The sequence below is a fragment of the Mustelus asterias genome, chromosome 12 (assembly GCF_964213995.1).
Source record: "Mustelus asterias chromosome 12, sMusAst1.hap1.1, whole genome shotgun sequence".
Taxonomy (NCBI): Eukaryota; Metazoa; Chordata; class Chondrichthyes; order Carcharhiniformes; family Triakidae; genus Mustelus; species Mustelus asterias.
Genome location: NC_135812.1, coordinates 106,853,963 through 106,866,962, shown reverse-complemented (window position 1 = coordinate 106,866,962; position 13,000 = coordinate 106,853,963). Strand labels below are relative to the sequence as shown.

At 45.5% G+C, this 13,000-nt stretch overlaps 2 protein-coding genes across 17 annotated transcripts in view; one reads left to right on the top strand and one right to left on the bottom strand.

Moving 5' to 3' along the window:
- Positions 1-10,072, top strand: part of LOC144502066 (uncharacterized) — a 112,461-nt gene extending 102,389 nt beyond the window's left edge. The window contains exons 45-48 of the mRNA XM_078226073.1: positions 1,623-1,736; positions 4,760-4,858; positions 6,606-6,741; positions 9,131-10,072. Coding sequence (XP_078082199.1) covers positions 1,623-1,736; positions 4,760-4,858; positions 6,606-6,741; positions 9,131-9,719 — 938 coding nt within the window. The 3' untranslated portion in view covers positions 9,720-10,072. The remainder of the gene's footprint in view (positions 1-1,622; positions 1,737-4,759; positions 4,859-6,605; positions 6,742-9,130) is intronic.
- Positions 10,073-10,077: 5 nt separating this feature from the next.
- Positions 10,078-13,000, bottom strand: part of exoc7 (exocyst complex component 7) — a 32,967-nt gene continuing 30,044 nt past the window's right edge. For all 16 annotated transcript variants that reach the window (XM_078225837.1, XM_078225842.1, XM_078225840.1 and 13 more), the window contains 3 exons: positions 11,987-12,028; positions 11,188-11,321; positions 10,078-10,691 (listed from right to left, as the gene is read on the bottom strand). In XM_078225837.1, the coding sequence (XP_078081963.1) occupies positions 10,589-10,691; positions 11,188-11,321; positions 11,987-12,028 (279 nt within the window). In that variant the 3' untranslated portion in view covers positions 10,078-10,588. The remainder of the gene's footprint in view (positions 10,692-11,187; positions 11,322-11,986; positions 12,029-13,000) is intronic.

Below are 13,000 nucleotides of genomic sequence, written 5' to 3'. Positions count from 1 at the left end.
GTATTACAGACTCCACAGTAATCTCTTAGTACAAAATGGGAGTGGGTTTCAGGCTGTTATAGAGATTTGGATAATTTATTATCACAATCCTGAAAGTAAAATCAAAATGAAATTGAATAAAAAGTGTTGTGACTGGGAATGTATTGCCTGGGGAGGAAATAAAGAATCACTTCCAAGGGGGAAGTGAATAAAACCTGTCTTTGCAAAGGAACCATTGCAGCAATTTGGAGAAAGAGAGCAGGGGGCAGTGAAACTAATTGGACAGCTCAGAGTCAGCACAGGATCATCTGATGGGTGGAATGGCCTCCACCTGTGCTGTATTATCCTTTAAAAATAAATTGTTGGAAGTTAGCCATGTCCGTCATCATTTGAGGAGAGAAGGTGAGTTAATGTTTTGAGTGGGTAGCTCTGAGCAGACGATGGAAATGTTAACCAGTCTCTGCAGACACCACTCTTTGATTTATATTCCAGCATTCCCTGTAGCTGCTTCAGTTCTGTGCTGTTTAGATCAGAAGCCAGCTCTTAATCCTTGTTACTGAAGGTAGGAGCCAACAGGACAAAATGGAGGGCAGGCTGAGAGTTGCACTCTGAGTATTGTTCGAGGATGTTTCCTGGTTTAAACCTCGGAAGGTTATCTGACTCTGTCCAAAAGGGTTGTGGATCCTGTTCAATTTCTCCTTTCCACCACATTCTGAGGCACTGGGTAGATCTGAATTCAAAACAGAAGCTACTGGAAATACACAACAGGTCAGTCAGCATCCAGAAGGAGGGAGCACAACTTGTTGTGGCTTTTTATCAGAACCTGTTAGTGTAGATTTATTTTATTCACTTTGCCAAGTGGCTACAGACAACAAATTTTGGAGAGGAGATTCCTCCCAACCTCACTGAGATGCCAAGGGCTCTCCCGTGAGCCAAAAGATTGGCTGATTTCAACATGGAGCAGAGTTACCCCTACACATAGCAAGACGCTACCCAGCAGCAAGCAAGACGCTACCCAGCAGCGAGCAAGACGCTACCCAGCAGCGAGCAAGACGCTACCCAGCAGCAAGCAAGACGCTACCCAGCAGCAAGCTCCATAGCACCCTGCCCGGGATCAGGAAGCTAAAGTGTAGCGGCTCCATCTAAAACCCAAAGGGCAGCCGGCAGGAAGTATTTACAGTGGCTGTCAACTTGTGACAGCAGCGGTGTTGACACTGCATTTATAATGTGCTGGACTGAGGGTGGAATCTCGACTCTGGGTGCTTCTCATGAAGAAGTTAAGTTTTACCCGCAGAACAGAATAATCTGGGTCTTCCTATTCCCAATCCACCCTGTCGGGTACCTTTGTTCCCAATGGGAGTGATCCCCAGCCGCACTCAGTTACACTGTTTGCTCACTGAGGTGAGGAACCCACAGGTGTGTTCCTGTGCTTTTCCACACAGCGATTCTGGTTCAATTAATTCAGTGCCTCGAGCTACCCCAAGATACCATGCTAACCTCATAACCCTCACTGTCAAATATTCAGTAAGAGTTAACCAGAATATAACTACATTGTGTGGCTTAGTGAGGCTGTAGATAACTGTGTACAATATTTTTGGTGGTGGGAAGAGGTTATTTAGATAACTGATGTTTGTTTTTCTCAGGTAAAGCGACTGAAGCTGTCATGAGAATGTGGCCTCCTCCTGCACCCCCTTCCAGCTCTGCTGATAACCCACCTTCCGGTAACTACCAGCATCATCCTCCTTCTCCACACGATGGTGAGTCTTAGATTAATGGGAACACAGGAATGGACACGTGTTCAGCAGCAAACATGTCCACAGCTACGCCTTCCCAAACAACCACCCTCTGTCCAACTACGATGCATTGTCACTTTGAGATGGCTTGAGGCTGACCAGCTGCCATTTGTCTCAGAGCCTGCGTGACACAACCCCAGTGTTCACAGCTTCCTTTCTGCTTTTTATTTCGTTTTTTATTAGCTGGGCCCCTCAAAAAAAAAACACTCCTTGTTTTTGTCACTCACCATCCCTGTTCTCAAACCCCCCTCCACCTCCCCCCACCTCCCCCTCCCCCTCCCCCTCCCCCTCCCCCTCCCCCTCCCCCTCCCCCTCTCCCCCCCCTCCCCCCCCTCCCCCCCCTCCCCCCCCTCCCCCCCCTCCCCCCCCTCCCCCCCCCTCCCCCCCCCTCCCCCCCTCCCCCCCTCCCCCCCTCCCCCCCCTCCCCCCCCTCCCCCCCCTCCCCCCCCTCCCCCCCCCCTCCCCCCCCCTCCCCCCCCTCCCCCTCCCCCCCCTCCCCCTCCCCCCCCCCCCCTCCCCCAATCACCACCCCCCCCCCCCCATGATCATTGACCTGCATTGGTTGTCTGTCCAGCAACAGCATGATTTATAAATTCTCGTCCTTGCTCTCCTGCCCTCCCCATTCTCCATCCCTGTAATTTCCATTTCCTCTGGCCTACAACTCCCTGAGATCTCTGCGCTGCTCTGACTACAGCTGTGCAAGGTTTTGGTGAGATCACATCTGGAATACTGTGTGCAGTTTTCATCTTCACATTTTTTAATAATTAATAGATTCCCTACAGTACAGAAAGAGGCCATTCGGCCCTTCGAGTCTGCACCGACCACAATCCCACCCAGGCCCTACCCCCATATCCCTACATATTTATCCACTAATCCCTCTAACCTACGCATCTCAGGACACTAAGGGGTAATTTTAGCATGGCCAATCAACCTAACCCGCACGTCTTTGAACTGTGGGAGGAAACCGGAGCACCCGGAGGAAACCCACGCAGGCACGGGGAGAATGTGCAAACTCCACACAGACAGTGACCCAAGCCGGGAATCGAACCCAGGTCCCTGGAGCTGTGAAGCAGCAGTGCTAACCACTGTGCTACCGTGCCGCCAGGAAGAGTTTACTGTATTGAAGGCGAGTGCAACAAGGATTCACCAGATTGATCCCTGGGATGAGAGGGTTGCCCTATGATGAGAGGCGTAGTATCTTCTAAGGGCTTATATTGTCTGGAGTTTAGAAGAATGAGAAGCGATCTCGTTGAAATTTATAAAATTCTGAAGGGCGTTGATAGGGTCAATGCTGAGAGAGATTGTTCCCGCTAGGCCAGGGCACAGTCTCGGGATAAGGGGCAGATCATTTGGGACTGAGACAAGGGGACATTTATTCACTAATAAGGTGGTGGATCTTTGGAATTCGCTACCCCAGGGGGCTATGGATGCTCCATCATTGAATATATTTAAGGCTGGGGTAGGCAGAGTTTGGTCTCTCAGAGAATTATGGGATATGGGGAGTGGGTGGGAAATGGAGTTGAAGCCCAAAACCAGACATGATTATGCTAAATGGTGGAGCAGGCTCGATGGGCTGAGTGGCCTACTCCTGCTCCTATTCCCTATCTTCCTGTATTCCATTTCTGGCCACTTGTGCATCACCAGTTCTGATCTCTCCACGACGGCCAGTCGTAACTTTAAGAACCTGAACCTTAAGCTTTGGAACGCCTCCATTAAAATCTCCCTTTTCCCACCAAGCTTTTGGATACGTGCCCTAACGTGGCAAAGTGACAGATTTTGTTCGATATGTCTCGTTGTACAAGTGTAAGTTGTTAATGTTGCTTCACTGTCCCCTTGATTAAGAGGATGGAAACTAGAAGTGACCCAGTTACAAAACCACAGGCCTATTCCACAATGTTACTAAACTGCAACTGACCCTTTATACAGCAACATAGAGTTTTACAGCACGGAAAGAGGCCCTTAGGCCCATCGAGTCTGCGCCAGCCATAGAACATAGGAAAAATACAGCACAAACAGGCCCTTCGGCCCACAAGTTGTGCCGGTCATGTCCCTACCTACCTCGGCTTATATATAGGCTTACCTAATAGAACATAGAAAAAATACATGGTGCGCCTAATAGAACATAGAAAAAATACATCAAGCGCCTGATAGAACATAGAAAAAATACATCAAGCGTCTATCTATTCTAATCTCATTTTCCAGCACTTGGTCCGTGCCTTGTTTGCTGTGGTGTTTCAAGTCTAAACGCTTCTTCCTTTTCCCATGAAGTAATGTGACCTGTCCAAGGTACTGCTGCAGAACGGCAGAGTTCCAGCAATGTCTGAACGCAGTTTATTAGGAAATATTTCCTCCTGTTTTGTCTCTGAGCTCCCCGACGTAAAAAGTGCACAGAAAGGACACACATTCTTCATTGGATACACGCCCAAAACTGCTGTATCTGATTGATTGGATAGGTACATCTTGAAAATAAAAAGTTGTCTTCGGCAGTTTACAAAAAGCCTTTATTAACTTAGAGCAGCAACTGAGAGACTTGAGTGCATTCTAACTGGTCATTGTCTCCAATAATGGATGCCCATTAGACAAGAGGTGCTTTGGAATGTTGTCTCAATGCCACTGTCTGCAGATTTATTCCTTATCCCCCCTCAAGGGGATATCCAGGAAAAAGCCAGACTTGCATTTATATAGCGCCTTACCCAACTTCAAAGTCCCAAGGTGCTTTACAGTCATTGAGATCCAGAGCGTAGTTGCTGTTGTAATGTAGGCAATGCAAGCCAAACTTAACTTAGACTTCGATTAGATGTTCCCCCTAGGCGCCATCGTAATTTCTGCAAAATAACTAACTGGGATTGAACGTGAGGGGGACATTAAACCCTCTTCACTATAGCAAGTCGTTCCAATATCAAGATTATTTTTTTGTGCGTGTGGGTGAGTTACGTGTGTGTATGATTGAACACTGGTTAGTTAATAAAAGTTTTTCTTTTATCTAGATAACCAACAGAGGAGCCTGAGCACAAGCACCAAGTCCACTGGGGAACCTATTCAGCACCTGGACCGGCAGAACAGTCAGGGACAACCTGCAGCCACCGGTAAATAAGCAGTTTAAGATTGGAACCCTCTCATTCTGCCCTGGGATTGGGCCTGGGTGGGATTGTTGTCGGTGCAGGCTCGATGGGCTGAATGGCCATTTTCTGTACTGTAGGGATTCTATGATTTGTTATCCTACGACCATAAAACCATGTCTGGGTGTCAAAATACATTTTCATTTATCATGTTAAGAAAAAAGAAATCATGTCATACCTTTTAAAACACTTTCCAGACATTGCAGTCATTCTGAACTGTTGTGCTGTGAGAAACACAGCAGCCGATTTAGACACAGCTAGCTCCTGGGAACAGCAGTGTGATCATGGCCAATCTCTATAAGTGATGGTAGATGTGGGGTAAATATTGTTGAGGGCACTGGGGGAGAACTCCCGTATCATTTTAAGTTGTTAGTTTAAATAGAAAAGTCGTCATTTTACAGAATGTGTTTCCGGTGTGGAATGTTAGTGTCGGGATATCCTACGTAACAACACCTTGTTTTCCAATGTGCAGTGCCAATGGGCAAGGCTCCCATAATATCTCCATTATATGGCTGTAAAGTTAGTTCAAAGTGTTTATTTAGAGTGTAAATAATGAGACTTATTTTTAAAACTAAAATAACACTGATATATTTGGAAATGAATGCAGACGCCACAAGTAATAGAAGCAGCAGGCGGCCACCTGGGCCTTGTCTGCCCTGCCATTCAAAACAATCATGGCTGATCTGTGTTGGTCTCAACTCCTTTTCTCTGCCGTTTCCTCGTAGTCCTCGATTCCTTAGTTAATTAGATTCATAGAGAACAGAAACAGGCCCAGCGGCCCATGCCAACCTGGTGCCCTCCCAGCTATTCTCAATTGCCCGCTTTTGGCCCGTATCCCTCTAATCCTTCCCCATCCATGTACTTATCCAAATGCTTTTTAAATGTTGCTGTTGTACCTATCTAAAGCTCTTTCTCTGGCAGCTCATTCCATAAACGCACCATCCTCTGCGTGAAGACGTTGCCCCTCAGGTGCCTTTTAAATCTCGAGGCTTTGAGCTACACGTGATGTGAAACGACAGCGATATTCATGAAGTAATTACAATTCTGGAAAACCAGATTGAAAATATGGAACATTGAAACCAAATTTGAGTGACCTTTTTGTCCCCTGGGAATATTTTTTTTCCAACTGCAATGAATAAAAATGATTGAAATTCAAAGCCCAGATCGGAGACAGATTCTGTTCCTGTGGCTAAAATGTTAACGGTGGCAGGTGACCTTCTCCCAGGCTGATGCTGGAACAGTGGGCAGCTCCCTCCCTTCCCACCCACCCTCTCGCCCATGGAGGGAAGTGCCTCAACTCTGCTGTGAATACTGGAGATAAGGGGATGTAGAGGATCAGGCAAAGAAACATCCAAGGCTGTAAAAGAAAACTTAGGTTAAAGTCCAACAGGTTTATTTGGTAGCACGAGCTTTCAGAGCGTCGCTGTTTCACCTGGCGAAGGAGCGGCGCTCCGAAAGCTCGTGCTACCAAATAAACCTGTGTATAAACCTGGTTTTGTGAGACTACTTACTGTGCCTACCCCAGTCCAACGCCAGCATCTCCACATCAAAGGAAAATGAGCCACTGGTCCCAGATTTGTAACAGGTATTCCTGCCGCAGAGAAGAATAACTGCCTCCTTTATCTCAGGGTTAGGTTTTTAAAATCATCTTAACCATGAAGGGAATGGAAGTTTTAACGTTAAAGTGTGTTCACGTCCTTCGGTTTGTCCTCAGCAGAACTCATTGATTCATCAAAGACTTCAGAGCAGAAGATGGGTTCAGTTCAAAATCAGTTCAAACCCATTTGCCCAACTTCTACTGCAAGCCAAGACCAGGAACATCCTCCTGTTACTGCCGGTGACCATACCAGGTAAGACACCACGTGGTCGGAAAAATACAATGCACCACAGGTCACTAGCACAAGGATTTGTGCCACTAACTGTCCAGATATTCGAGCACCTGATGTTGGGCTAGATTGGAAAAGTTTCATTCAGGAGAGGGAGACACTCTTGAATGAGGGTACAACTGACAGAAACCTGCAAAGTGCTGTCTTGATCATAGGCCCTTAACCACAGAGGAGGTGGTTATTTACTCCATCTGCTGCCTGTTCTTTGAAAGAGTGATTCAGATAATCACACGCACACACTCTTACCCCATAACCCTGCATAATCTCCCCCTAATCCAATTCCCTTTAGAAAGTTGCTGCATTTCAGACGCTGCATTCCAGATCATTACAACTTACTCTCGAATAAAGTTTATTTATTGTCACAAGTAGGCTTACATTAACACTGCAATGAAGTTACTGTGAAAATCCCCCAGTCGCCACACTCCGGTGCCTGTTCGGGTACACTGAGGGAGAATTTAGCACGGCCAGTGCTAACCAGCACGTCGTTCGGACTGTGGGAGGAAACCGGTACAGTATTCGTTCATGCCTCTCCTCAAACCTGCACTGCCAGTCAGTGAAATTGTGGTGAATTTCTATATCCACTTTCCTGCTCTTTCCCCATCTTCCTCTATTCCCTATTTAGTGCAAAAAACCTATTGATCTCAGTCTGACAAATGCTCAACAGCTGAGCGTCCACAGCTACCTCGGGTAGAGACTCCTAATGATTCACAACTGTCTTGTACTAAAGATTCCCATCATCATTATCCCACCGATACTTTTCCAATTACTTTAAATCTATCTCCTCCGGAAACTCCCCTCAGCAAACCCTTCAAATCAATCCCTTTTTTTCAGCTGCTGGGGCAGAAAATTGCAATAAATGGACGAGAGAACATTCCGTGCCCATGCAGAGGCAAAAGTTTCTCTCTCAACTGTGCGAGGACTGCTCTGAGCTGATACGCAAGAGACACACAGCAGAAAACAAAGATTTGATGCCAAAACATTGAATGTATTCGAGGCGGCTGGATATAGTAGTTGGGGTGAATGGGATCAAAGGTTATGGGGAGAAAGCAGGATTAGGCTATTGAGTTGGATGATCAGCAATGATCGTAATGAATGGCGGAGCAGGCTCGAAGGGCCAAATGGCCTCTTCCTGCTCCTATCTTCTATGATTCTTTCTCTGTCGTTCTCTCTGTGGACACGTGGCTTTCATCCTAGGTCAGGCTTGATCCAAATGAAAGGGCAACGTTGCTGTCAGCAGCTCCTGGTACTAACCATTTTTAAATTTTAGCATTTACACACATACACTCCAGCTGAGAGAGAGCAAACAGCTCTCAAACTGGAAAGTTTAGTCTAAAGTAATCCATATGCTTATTACAACGATCTCTTCCTCTCTCTCACACATGTTCGCTCGGTGTCTCTGCCCTTCTCTTTTAGGAAGCAATTTCCTTTGCACGGTTGGGTCATTACAGCCACTCCTGCAGTTAGTGATATATTCAGTTCAACAGACAGACAATCAGCCATGTTACCCTGGTTGATATTGGAACACAGTAAGAAGTCTCAAAACACCAAGTTAAAGTCCAACAGGTTTATTTCATAGAAACCCTACAGCACAGAAAGAGGCCATTCGGCCCTTCGAGTCTGCACCAACCACAATCCCACCCAGGCCCTACCCCCATATCCTGACATATTTACCCACTATTCCCTCTAACCTATGCATCTCAGGACACTAAGGGGCAATTTTAACCTGGCCAATCAACCTAACCCGCACATCTTTGGACTGTGGGAGGAAACCGGAGCACCCGGAGGAAACCCACGCTTTTTCCTCCGGGTGCTAGGAGAATGTGCAAACTCCACAGTGACCCGAGCAGGGAATCGAACCCAGGTCCCTGGAGCTGTGAAGCAGCAGTGCTAACCACTGTGCTACCGTGCCGCCACTAGCTTTTGGAGCGGCTAGTAGCTTGTGCTACCAAATAAACCTATTGGACTTCAACCTGGTGTTGTAAGACTACTTACTGTGTTTACTCCAGTCCAACGCTGGCATCTCCACATTATGGTATTGGAATATCAGGGAGGATGGGATTGGGTTTAAGTGTGATGCATTTTGCAGATGGATAGCCTGAAAATACTTGTCAAGTCTCATCATGGAGAGGAGTGGGAAGCCACTGGGAATGTGTCAGGCACTCAGACAAGACCCACGTAATCAAGAGCTTTCATTTGACAGTAAACCTTCCTGGATAATTTCTCACATTTCCATCCCTTCTCTCTAATCATGAAACATGTTGGAGAAAGGCCATTTTAACCCCTCATTAGAATAAAGTGTGTACGATCAGAGAATGAGTGTCAGTTTTACAGTTATTTTTCTGTTTTGGTTAAGGAGCCAGCAAGCAGCAGTGTCCACGACCAAGAGTAACCACTTCAACGGAGCTGCTGCAAATGCTTCCCGCCCAGCCCTGCCCCTCGACATCCCGGTGTGGACAAAAGATCAGCCACATGAGGAGGTTCTGGAGGACTTGCCGATACACGGCTCCGTGGAAAAGCCACAGGCCGTCAGCTTCAGTGAGGACAAGGCAGACAATAGTCTCATTGGAGACTGGGGGGAGCGGCTGGTTTACGCGTTCCTGCTGCACTGGAGGGAGAGCGACAGTGAGCACAAGCCAAAGAATGTGATGTGGGCAAACGAGAATGGGGAAAGCGGCTTGCCCTATGACTTCAAGGTCACATTCACCTCAGTGAGCAATGAGCAGATGGAGACCTTCATCGAAGTTAAATCCACAATCAAAGCCGAGAAGAACTTCGTGCAACTCTCGGCTCAAGAAGTGGACCTGGCCCTAAAGGTCAGAGATCGTTACCACTTGTACCGGGTGTACAAGGCTGGAGACTCTCAGAATGTGCAGCTCTGTCGCATTAAGAATTTGGCCCAGTGTCTACATGCAAAACAACTCGAACTGTTCCTGTTTGTGTAAATTCCACATGGATTTTATAGACTTTGGTTAGACAAGTTTGTTTTTATGCACTGTATTTTATGGATTATTAAAATCTGTGGAGTGAAACTGAGTTAACATTTCAGGTCTGTGACTGAGCCTGGAGGTTACAGACCTAAAATACTAACTCTCCTCTCCAGATGTTGCCAGACCCACCGATGGGAGAATTAAGGAAGATTTTTTTCTACTGCTAACTTAACCACTGTCATTTTTAATGTTTTGTACATTTTTCTTTTTGTCAGATATATCCTTGTTTACTGCATGATTTTATGTTTTAAAGTTTTATCCTGCACCTCTGCAATCAAACAACTATAATAAATCAAACTGTGTGCAAATATAGTTTCATCTTAATTTTAAAGATTTATTTCTAAGGCTGACATTGCCCTGAGGTGAGAAACACATTTAGGCCCAGAATAGATAAAGACAGCAGGTGTGTTTTTATAAAAATTGGACAGCTTCACTTTTACTGATAAAATAAATACTTAAGCTTAACTAAAGGTCACAGACACTGCCCGACCTACTGAACATTTCCTTGAACTTGGGTATCAAGAAGTGATTGGTAGGATTGAATTCATTCTGCTGCAGGGATAGAGGAAAAATACGCATTCTAATCTCTAAAAAGGAGTCCTGGATTAAAGATTGGAGATACAGGTACTGATTACAAGTTTAGAACTAATTAATTATCAAGGAATACATGAAGTGACTAAAAGCTACAATGAATTAGAAATACATAATTACCAATTAGTGTTTCATGTTTTTAATACAACTTGGATACAGTAGTTTATTTACATAAACTGATAACACTTTAACATAATTAATGGTTGGCAAAAGAATCTGGCAGAATTAAGACTTCACGCTGACGTATCAAAGAGTTTCTCAATCATCTCTTCCACTTGCTCCACTCTGTATTTTATATATTTTTCAGTGTTCTTGGTAAAGGGAACATTTGAATACCTGCAGAGTTAACGAACACTTTAACAAGTTAGCAACAACAGCAATGGTGAGAAGTTTGTACAGAAAGAATAGCTGGTGTTATTTTTGCCCATTAATATGTCTCTCTCTCTCACACAACTCTCGCCATCTACCCCCCCAAGATGAATATTCAATTATCACAATCGGGGAGAATTCCCTGTCCCTCCGAGGGAATGCCGTGAAATCTTTTACAGCACCCGAGGGAGCAGACAGACAGGGCCTCAGTTTAAAGTCAAAAACTGAAGAATGGCCCCAGTCAGTGTGACACCCTCTCAAGTTCTTGGTTGAACATCAACCAATACTAAGTTTCTGGTATGGGCCAAGCTTGTGACTGAGAAAGTGCAGAGTTATAGCTGTAATTGTGTAGCTGCACGATTTATCCATCCATTCACAGGCACACTCTCCTCCCCGACAGGGGTTTCCTGAATTTGTAGCTACCCAGCACAGCGATGGGTTATTTTATGTAATAGCGTCTTACCTCTGCCAGAAAACTCGATAGGCTCCAGTTACATTTTCCTTCTGTGCACGCCTGATTTTGTTCCTTTGTTCTTTATCCGGGATAGCCCAGGATTTCTGGATTTTGCACAGTTCTTCCAGTCCATCGTTAAATGCCTTCAAAACATAAAATGGTCTTATTTTAAACGAATTAATGCTTTCTAATAACAAAGCTTCTGCCATAAAACAATCTTCCAGCAAGTCCATGTGCTCAATCTGTGGGTAGACCCATATCTGAGCAAGTGCACTCTAATCCAAACAGGATGCTGTGTTTACTTGCTGCAGCCACCAAGTTTACCATCCATTTTAATCATCACATTCTGCTCACAGGATATTGTGGTTTTTTAAAAAATGCTTTTATTTGTAAAATAGAGGATATTAAACACGAGGTGAGCTGCCAGTCACCAAACATCGAGCAAGCATCCCATCAAGCTGCTCTCAAACATTACGGGGACAAGTGCTGCCCGCCTGTTGGGAGAGAATACCTTGTATTCTGCACTGCCTGCCCAAGTCCCACAGGTGTAAGCGGTCTTTTGGTTTAAACCCAGTCAGGTTATGTTTAAATTGTAAAGAGATGGGTCGGACAGTAAGTCAGGCTCACAATTTGTTGCAACAGCTTGTATTTTTAAAGTAGCATTTACATAATGAAACACTAAGGCATTTCACAGAAAGAGGGTGAAATTAGGACATGTGCCGGTAGGTATTCAGAGGTGGGAGGAAGGAGTGAGTCACTGGAGTTTAGGAAGAGACTATCGCATTCAAAAACTTCAGTTGTTTCTTACCTTAAATCGATCTTTAATCGCTTGCCTTTCCTTATCTTTTAACTGGGGGAAAAAAGGGCCGATTACTCCAAAGAATTAGAATGTCAGGTTAATGTCCAACAGATTTATTTGGAATCACGAGCTTTCGCAGCACTGCTCCTTCATCAGGTGCCCACTCCAGTCCAACACCAGCATCTCCACATCAAAGAATTAGAGCAATTGTTTATACAAATACTGGTTTAAAAACTGCCCAAAAATCAAGCAGGATTCAAACTCATTCTTGCCAGGAAAGTCCCAGTGCAACCCCTAGCTTGTGTTGAGTTAGTTATCTCAAGGTATTAAGGGTTATGGAACGGAAGTAGGTAAATTAAGATAAAGATCAGCCATGTTCTAATAGAACAGGGGAAGAGGCTTGTTCGGGTCCAACTGCAGCCACCTGGTGGGATTGCTACAATCCGGAATTTCTCAGTTCAGCCAGCACAAACTAAACGTCAGCCAAGATTCTTGTGCCCGAGGCCACCCGGCGATCCCAATCAGTTTGAGCACAGGGTAAGGTTACTGGGCGGATTCACCGACATTGTTTGCAACTCTCAGCCACGTGGCTGAGGTTCCAGAGGGCTTTGGGCACTCGTGGATTTGCACTTCAAGACAGTGAACAGTCGGGAGAGGAGAGAATAAAGACTGCAGCAGATGTTAACCGCAGGAGCGGTACAGTGGTTAGCATTGCTGCCTCACAGCACCAGGGACTCGGGTTCGATTCCCGGCTTGAATGACTGTGCGGAGTCTGTACATTCTCCCCGTTGTCTGCATGGGTTTCCAGGTGCTCCGGTTTCCTTCCATAGTCTGAAAGACGTGCTGGCTATGTGCACTGACCGTACTAAATTCTCCCACAGTGTATCTGAACAGGCACCAGATTGCGGCGACTCAGGGATTTTCACAGTAACTTCATTGCAGTGTTAATGTAAGCCGACTTGTGACACTAATAAGTAAACTTTAAAACAGAAAAGTTGTATAAGACTAAGATTTTACACCCTT